The sequence below is a fragment of the Thunnus albacares genome, chromosome 9 (genome assembly GCF_914725855.1).
Source record: "Thunnus albacares chromosome 9, fThuAlb1.1, whole genome shotgun sequence".
NCBI lineage: Eukaryota > Metazoa > Chordata > Actinopteri > Scombriformes > Scombridae > Thunnus > Thunnus albacares.
Window position 1 is genome coordinate 17,245,662 of NC_058114.1, and position 10,042 is coordinate 17,255,703.

At 39.1% G+C, this 10,042-nt stretch overlaps 1 protein-coding gene across 1 annotated transcript; it reads left to right on the plus strand.

Moving 5' to 3' along the window:
• Positions 1–5,822: 5,822 nt before the first annotated feature.
• On the plus strand, positions 5,823–9,692 carry LOC122989094. The gene is made up of 3 exons (XM_044361772.1): positions 5,823–6,107; positions 6,671–7,319; positions 9,646–9,692. Exons 1-3 carry the CDS (start codon positions 6,105–6,107, stop codon positions 9,690–9,692), a joined length of 699 nt encoding a protein of 232 aa, XP_044217707.1. The 5' UTR covers positions 5,823–6,104.
• Positions 9,693–10,042: the final 350 nt, after the last annotated feature.

Below are 10,042 nucleotides of genomic sequence, written 5' to 3' on the forward strand. Positions count from 1 at the left end.
GCTGATGCATGACGCTTCTTCTTGGAGTGAGCATCTCGGTGTCTTTGATGCCACAGCTGAGGTGACTCTTTGCTCCAGAAGGTGTGTCTCCTTACCCTCTCTGCTTCCTCAGCTGCATTGTATAGTGCTTTGTAGGAGTGGACCAAACAACCCCCTGTGGGATATGGGACCACCCAGCAGCTCCTGTCTGATTTGAGGGGGTAGCTGAGACATGTGGAGCCAGATGCTACGCTGCATCATCATCTGCCATGCCATGATCCTGGACAAGGCCACCACTGAAGTTGTGGTGAGAGTCAGGATCGTAGCCTTCCTGTTGTCCATGGCTAGCTCTAGGGAAAGAGCCTCCGGAGACAGTGGAGGACAGCAGCAAGATGTTGTTTTGTGCTTCAGCCACCTGAGCAACACACTGGTGAGGCGAGCATAAACCTGGTCCCAAGGAGACAGCGGCATGGACGTGTCTGCCAAAAAAAGTTGCTTTGGGAAGCAGGATGGTAGCTAGGCTTTGCTCTAGTGGCACAAAATGCTGTAGAAAAAAGCATTAGAAAATGCTGCCTCCATGGAGGGCCAGAGCTCTGTGAAGTGAGGCCACAACAGGGGATGTTTTGCCGGTTGCTCCTGGTTGTAGACGTCTCAATCTAAGATGTCTCTCAGATCTGCCACCTTCTTCATGATACCTGGCAAGTTCTGAAAAAGTGCTTTAGGGGTGAGCATATGGCTAGCAGATTGATGTGAAGAAGGAGAGAGCTGCTGCTGCGGGGCTCCTGACCACAGTGGGGACAGATAGAGCTGCAAACGCGGATCTCCGGATCCCCCGTCATCAAACTCCAGGGATCCCAACGGGGAGAAGGGAGAGCTGGGAAGAGAACCCGAGATGGAAGGAGCTGAGCCGTCTGACTCGTACCCTTCGTTGGGGTTCTCCTCTGGGGTGTCTTGGAATTCACAGGTGAAGAGATCCACCTCTGCTTCCAGTGAGCAATCCTCCTGGTCAGCCTAGCTGCTGTCACCGCCCCCAACGCCCACCACCCTGTGAAAGTTTCCACTCACCATTGCAGCTCCTCCGTAGGCAAGCAAGCGCAGAACTGGCAGGTGGTTTGCAGAGTAAGCGCTAGCCTGGCATGCACAGTGCCAAGGCAAAGATGAATCAATGTTGTAAATTAAAACATTCCTTTAATCCATCAGCACTGTGTGAAGACAGAGTAGAAGCCTAACTGTATTGTTACCATACATTTCTAATATAATGATGATATTTTTGCTTCCCCGAGAATATTCACAACATGACCCCAAATCAATTTGCACCATACTGTGAGATTTCCAATCAGTTCTATCTCTAATTTCTCTGTAGAAAGAATTTGGCTCTGATGGGTTAACCATCTCTGTTCTTAATTGCATCTTGTATGTTATGGTTGAATGAGCCAAAGCATCAGTGTATTACACAGTGTAAATTCTGGTCTTTGCAGGGATCAAACCTGCAAGCCTCCAGTCATGCAGCTAATCTCTAATCACCATGTCACTCCACCACCTGCTCAGTATGTATACGTTCACTAACGACAATATAAGGTGCCTGGTATATAACGCTTGAGCATATGGACATGTTTTCACTTGACATCTGACAGTGTTTAGAGATCAAAACAAGAGACCAGCTCGACTCATCACGCCTCATAATGTGCTTATGTTTTTTCTTACAATGCATCTGAATATGGTTTGTATTCTTGTGTATTGCGTGTGTTTGCATATTCTTGTAAATTGTGTGTGTGTATGTGTGTGCAACATCAGTAGACTCTCCTTCTCTTTATTGCTTAGAACCTTGATAAACTGTGAGGTTGCCATGGCGACCACTCTTCACAGGCAGGAGGATCAGTGGCCTTCTTTTGAGATAGATATAGAGCCCATAAGACTGTGCATGAAGAATTACTGTATTCTTGGCCGCTAAATGCTTAAAACTACTTCACCACTGCTCATTCACAGTGCAGTTTCTGTTGCTCAATTACCAAGGATCTCTTGGCAGCATCATAGTGTTTCAGAAGAGAAAGAACAAACTGAGTTACATGTCTTGGCAGTGCAGGAGATTGTCACATAACTTCTTAAAATCTTTTAGATAGACTATAGCAAATAATAAACAATTTGAAATGCTTGCAAGATCATTGCTGAACTGTACAATGGACAGCTCTCTGGTTACTTAGAATGGTTCTGTATACCACAATATTCATCATTAAAAGGATACATATATAGGGATGTACAGGATACTGGAAAATGTATCCATATGCTGTGTAAAGTGTGTGCTTCACATTTTTCAGTGTTCTGTGACATGATACTCGTTTTGTTGTGTATATCTGAATTTCTGGGTCAAATGGAACAGAAGAATAGCACTGATCTGTGCAGGAAGACATAAAATTTTCACAAGAAGTAAAAATAGAATGGAAGGCTCTACAAGTAGAGGCTCCTTACGTCACTGGTAAGATCAACAGTGCCCCCTCCTGATCATTTGACAATATATGTCATCTCCCCAGTAAAAATACTAAACAGTTGCAGGGAAATTACATCTATAAGTTACATTGTGTTCGCCTGTAAAAATAGTGATTACGCCTGTCAGATTGTACTGTCAGACAGAATTACAGTGTTGGAGGATCAAAAGATTATGTATTGCCTAACAAGTTCATGTTTATCCTATCAGCCCTGAATGTGAAGAAAATTACTTGTGTTACTCCCATGAAAACATGTTACACAGCATGGAACCATAAACGAGCCAGGCACATTTGGGAGACGTCCTCATGAATACCACTGGCACAATGATTTCAGAGCTCTGCACATTTATAAGGACATGGGAAGTCTTTCAATCTATTTTTGTTAGGAGTAAAGGTATTTAAAAACATCCAAAACATGTCACCCAATGTATATAAGACTTATGTAACCACTAATCAATAAACACCAGGGGCAAACACAACATCAGGAAGTATCCTTGAAATAAACGAAGAATATTAATGTCCATGAGATGCTATAGTTATTAATAGCAGCATTTCCCTGCAGTTTTTGCTATGCCTGCTACTTTCTGAGTCTGCAGCAGATGCAGGATCTGAGCTTTGAGGACTTTTGGGAAAAGGGAAATTATAATAATATCAAAACTATTTAATGTAATTATTTTCATAAGTGATTAATCTGCAGATTATTTTCTTGATTAATCGATTAATTGTTTGGTCTATAAAATGTCAGAAAATAATGAGGCATGGCCTCACATTACAATTTCTCAGAGTCAAAGGTGAAGTCAGATGTCTTGTTTTGTATGACCAAATGTCCAAAACCCAAAGATGTTCAGGTTACAATCATGTATGACAAAGAAAATCATTAAATCTTCACATCTGAGAAGTTGAAAATGATGAATCAATCATCGAAATTGTTGCGGATTCATTTTCTGTCGATTGACTAATTGATTAATCGACTAATCATTGCAGCTGTACTTGCGTGTGGGAAGTCATCTGAATGTAGCATGTCAGCATGTCAGCTGTTTTGGCACATCAAGCTGTCCACCTCAAACCATGCTCCCTCAGGGAACACACCCTTTTAAGATCACCATTGTTAGGGTTTCAGTAACGGTGGGCTTATTCAGGTAGATTTCACTTAGATTACAACATAGCTGTGGATATTTCCAAAATATTACAAAAGCAAAAACTGCATCAGTAAAGCTGACTCTGTATGTGGTACTTCTACAGTAGATAGGAAAATACACATAGACTTTAAGGCAAAAAGTCATAAAAACATACAGAGAAAGATCCTTAAAAAGTGAGTTGGAAATATATCTATGGTATCTATACATATACATATCCCACATTACCCACTAATGGACAAATGTTACTGACCTTCATCTTTGACAGGGGTATCTGATAAAGATGTAAACTTTCTCTGTCTCTGTGCATTTTTATTGAGCTGTTGTAATTCGACGGAGGAATTCTAATTCTTAATAATCATCACCACATCAGCCCACTGTATGTGCTGACAATATATTATGCTATCTGCAAACCCCAGTAGCATCACTACACAATGTTATTGCAGCAATTGCTCAAACATCTCAGACCACACTACAAATTACCTCACATCCATGCATTCCCACTATGCATACTGATTTAGAATTCAGCTGCCCAATCCACATCATAACCCTCACCCACTGACAAACTCAATATTCCCACAAAACCGTAAGACTTATTTCTACTGTGAGCTGTTAAACCCTTTATTCAAAACAGTTCATAGGCAGAATAAAGACCAAAGATGGCAGTTCCTCAAAAATAAATTGGTCAAAGCCTAATCTCCCTCTACCTTGTTCCATAGCCTCTATGTATTATAATGGAACAAATAAGGATAGAAAAAGAAAAAACAAAATTACAACTCACAGTCTTGCAGGAAAACAGATGTGCAATTATGGAAGCATCAAACATTTGTCATTGCTGTTTGTGGTCACCAAATTCATTGGTGCACCAGCACATGGTTTGAACAAGTCCTCCAAATTAAATGACCACATATGTTGTTTGTACCATGCACTCCAGAATGACCCATAGGAGTGTTTTCTAATATGGCATCTCTATTGGCAGTAATCAGCAGAACAACATAATTTGTCTGTGCTTTCCAAAACTGTTACAAACCACTGTTAAAAAATTACTATGTTTTATGGTGTGGCAGTGCTGTGGCTAAGGTCTGGTTAGGTTGAGGCACAAAAACCACTTGGTAAGGGTTAGGAAAAGATCATGGTTTGGTTTAAAATGATCACTTGAAACATGGTGTGGGTTAAAGTTACTACTTCCTTAAAGATAGACAACCTTCGTCATCATGGCAACAGTAAATACCACAACAATTGTGGTAACAGTTTTTAAAAAAACGTACCAACTCACGGTTGGAAACGTGATGCTCGTGGTTGGAGGTGGGAGACGAACAGCTGTCTCCTGCAGCAAGGTCCACGAAGTCCACTTTTTTCCAAGTCAGGATCTATGCATCCACCCAACCTGCCACCTCCGAATATGAAACTTGTCAAATTATATAGACGTCATCTGAACTGTGTCACTTCTCCTGGTAATAATTACTACAACTGATAGATGGCGTCTGTCACTCAAAAGTAAACTATGGGTCGTTTTGGCGGCTGAATTTACAACCTATAGATGATAATCATCTTATGTGCATGTGTCAGCATTGTAGTTGTCCGCCGCAATGACGTCTACCAAAGAGTATAAGCATACAAGGTAATATGTCATTATTATGGTTGTCTGCCAGAAACTGTCAAATTGACTTTTATTCAGTTTTAAGCCACATTTTTACGATAAAGTTTTTCGATCTTCGTCATTTTTATGTTTATCTTTTAACCAGATGAATCAGACATCTGGATCTTAAGTTATCAGAGAAAGAAGCTGAGCAAACGTTAGCAGCAGCTTGACTCACACAGAGCTCCTCCTGAATGTCCTGTGTCTGCTGAACAGTATCGGAGAAACACTGATTTTAAACATGAAACGTGTACGTTTGTTTTGGAGAGGAGGAGGACAACAACTCCCACAATCCCATGCTACTTCACAACATCATCAAACTCCATCTTTTGTTATTGTTTTGATTGAGAAACCCCTAGCGGCAGAAATTACATATTGTGCGCTTAACATAATTAACTGCAAAAAAAAAGGTATTACAGAAAAATAGTTATACTGAAATACTCAGGTAAGTCATTTCTTAGGTATGTTTGATTTGTATGATCTAAATAAAGATAAAAATATTGTACTGCACTAGACAAAGGTTTTTCTGACAAATTTCATACCACCGCAATGCATGCTGGGAAGTATATTCAAATAAACTAACACTGTTTTCCAAACAACTTAATTTGAAGAGAGAAGACAAGGTGACAAGGAAGGGGGTTTGTGTGTGTGTTTGTGCATGCCAGAATGTAGTGTGTCTTTTCTATGTATTGTTTTGGTGTGTTTGTGTGTGTGTGTGTCTCTTTTTTTTTTTTTTTTGAAGGGATTTAGGTTGTAAGTCTATTGTCTGATCCACACTCCGGAGCAGTAATGCACCAATAAGCTGGATGCCAACAGCTGTAAAACAAGACGAAGAAGTGCCTCCCACACTTTTGTCTCCTGGAAAGCATGGTCAGTATATGATAAGTTACAACCCAAGCTAATCTATAACTCAAGAAACTCAGGACTTAAATCAATATACAATAAATGAATTTAAATACTTTTCTGTCTTGATTAAGCCATAAATGCAGATGTAAATGTGACAAAAAAAAGGCCCTTAATGACCTCAGGCTTGTGCCTTTCACCTCTCTTGTGATGAATGCTATGGAGACGGTCGTTAAAAACCATATCATCAAGGTAACAGACTCACAGATGGACCCACTCAAGTTTGCATACAGCACGGGCAGAGGGGTTGTTGACACAAAAGAATTCATTATTGACATACATAATCTGGAACACCCCACCCCATGACCGACTAATACTGTGGATAATGGACTTTCTCACAAACAGGTCACAGAGAATGCTGGTCAACAACACTTTTTCTGACTTCCTACACACTTCAACTGGTTCCCCGCAGGGCTGTGTCCTCTCATACCTGCTCTTCATCCTCTACACTGATGACTGCAGGTCCACCGAGCCAAACTGTCACATGGTCACATTCGCTGATGACACAGTCCTCCTGTCTCTGCTTTCAGGCCCCTCAAAGCACCACAGCTCAGCCCTCCATGAGTTGTGTGGAACTTAATATGAACAAGACCAAGGAGATGGTAATGACCTTCTCCAACAAGCAAAGGGAGCTGACTGCGGTAGTCATCATCACTATCCATGGGAAGCCCATAGAGATTGTTGAGGAATATAAGTACCTGGGCATAATCTTTGATAACTTGCTGAAATTTGCCACCAACACAGACGAGATTCTCAGGAAATGCCAGCAGCAGCAGTACCTCCTGAGGAAGCTCAACTCCTTTGGGATCAGCAAGGACATCCTCAAAACATTTTACTACTCCTTTATTGAGAGCATTATGCCATTCTCCTTCACCTGCTGGTTCCACTCTATCAGCCTCCCGAACAGAAACCGCCTGCAGAGCACAGTCAAAGTCTGCTCCAAAATTATTGGACTCCCTGTCAGAGCCCTCTCCACCCCATGCGAGCAGCAGATGCTAAGGTCAGCTGGCAGGATCCTACAGGACCCCGCACGTATCCTGTACCCTGTGTTTGAGTGGCTCCCCTCAGGACACCAGCTTTGCTGCCCAGGTTGCAGGACACAGAGGAGAAGGGCAACCTTTGTCCCCAAGGCTGTTCAGCTCCTCAACTCCCGGCCATCCCTGTCCCTCTGCTCACCCTGCTACACACACACACACACACACATGTTCACTGAATTACCATGCACCTATAGAGCTACCCATCAATATGTATACTGTGTATACTGCATCATACTTTTGTTGTACTATTATCATTCTCATATCATTATAATTATTATCATAATGTGTACAGCATTGTGCTGCATCATACTGCTTTATACTTTTTATTGCACTAATATTGATATATTATAAATATATATTACTATTAATTCCACTAATATTATCATTCTCATAGCATTATCATTATTATCATAATATGTACAATTATTACTAATGTACTAATTTTTGCTTTTTACATTTTTTTTTTTTTAATTTTCCTATATTGTATTGCTTGTTGACTGTGCTACTTTATGTGCCTCTGCAAATTGCTCCTTGGGGACAAATAAAGTGTTTTGAACTGAATTGAATTGAAACTATGCTAAACACAGATGTTAAACTGGCTAAACAAACAAATGACAAGTATGGAAAGAAATACAAAGTGTAATGGGGACAAAATGGTGTGGTCTCACCTACTTTTTCACAGCCTCTAAAAACTATTCAAATAAACAATCCTAGAACTACTTTCCTTCTCTGATATTAAGATTTTATATATTTGATACTGAAATAGTCAAAACTTAGTTTTTCTTAAATAGGAAAAATTGAGCTAAATTGTTCGGTTTTGGATATAAATCGCTTTACTGAAACAGTAAATCTCGAACTGTGTTACTGTTCAACATATTGTGTTTGTATGATAAGTACATAAGTCCTCAATACTTGCAACTTGAACTTGCATTTTTCTTAAGTTACTGCAACTTTTCCGCATGAAATAGCCAAATCAACACACAGCTCATGATTTGGACCAATTGTTGCATTTCGTAACTTACATCATCACAGCCTACATGCAAAACAACTCCCAAATGTTCCCAAATGAGGTTTGCATTCAGTTAGTCAGAAGAATACAAGTTGATAGACATAATCTACCTCAAACATAAAAATGGAGACTTTGGAAATGAAACTATATTTTTATGTTAATGGATTTATTTTAATGGCATTATTGACTGATTTTATTTGGTGCTAATGTTGAGATGACAGTTTATTTAATAAAGGGTTATAAATGGAACTTAGGTACAGTATTTTCTTTTTCATATAACTTTGAGCCCATGGTTCTCATGTTCAAATAAATTTAAAAATAAGCACTGAAATATAGTTGTTTATGTGATATGCAGTATGCTTTTTACTGAAGGAAGTCATTAAATATAACTCTTAACTGGTAGTAGTAGTAAAAAATCATATTATTTTCCTCTGCTTGCAGTTTTCCCCAATTCCTGCATTTTTACCGCAATAAGAAGAGCACGTAAAACATTACGATTACAATAAAATACATTTTATTGTATTTTTTAAGAAAAGGGTGCAAAATCAAGCATTTTGGCCGCAATAATCACAAAAAATTCTAGAGGGAATGATTTAGGACTAAAGAGGACTAATCACCTGACTCACCAGAAAGAGGCTATTGTATTGGTAAGTTAGATAAATAGTTACATTTTGTATTTGAAAAGTCAGTTAAGCATTTCATTCTTGTTAACTGGAATAATTAGGAATTAGGACTGTAACACAAATTATTTCATACTCTTGTTAAATCTGTTCCCACAGGATCAAATAGACTACTGAGTGACACTGCCCTTTCTACAGCAATCCAAGGAATGTTTTAAATTAGATTTTCTATGCATCAGGAGTATGCAGGAGTATATATATATATATATATATATATATATATATATATATATATATATATATATTCAAGAATATGTACAGTAGATTCAGTGCTTTTTATACTGAGCTATTACCAGACCTGAAATTCTGTCTGAACCTTGTTCAGAACAAAAATGGTCTGTATTAGTGTGGGCATGTTGCTTCAGGTAGCAGTGAGATGATGAATTATATACAAGTCCAGTTTGAGGGACAGTGTGCCAAAACCCTGCATGGCACTTTATAATACTGCAAGTCAGTATATTACAACCCTGGCAAATTTGTAATGTCTGGAAACATGACAGAAAACATTTATATATATATAATTTTGCCAACCATATGTTGTAATTGTTGGTTGTCAACCCCAAAACAGTGGCTGTGGCAACTATGGGTGTTTAAAAAATAGAACCATCATAATTATTTTATGTTTTAGAAATTACTTCGCTAGAACTGTTACACTGTTTTATGCTTGATGTGTGTGTGATAGACCGTTATTTGTGTAATAATTATTACTTTTTGATTGTCAATCTAGTAACAAAATGATGTCAGCATGAGACGTACTCTGGCCCTTTGTGGTCTTCCAGACTATCAACAGAAGGAGTCTCTGAGTTCTTCAAGACCTGCATTGTAAGTTCTCAGTAAGCTCACAGAAATGTCAATATCTATCAGTACAGTGTTAACGTAACATGTTGTATTGGAAACTAATCTGAATCCCTCATGCAGCAAATGTATGACGACAAATTTATTCGTTGGTAGAAATTACTCCTTCTTTCCATAATAGCCATAAAGCAATCCCTTCCTAATATGATCCAACTGTGAAAAATTAGGGACAAATCCACAGTCCTCATTCCATGTAATTATGTATTCTTAAGTTCACTTGAAGCTAATATGTGCCTTCAGCAGTTTCTTACCCAAATCAAGTGGGTATCTTTGTCCTGGCAGTTCTGTGTAGGTTTATTGTTGGTGTTTTGTCTTAGAAAC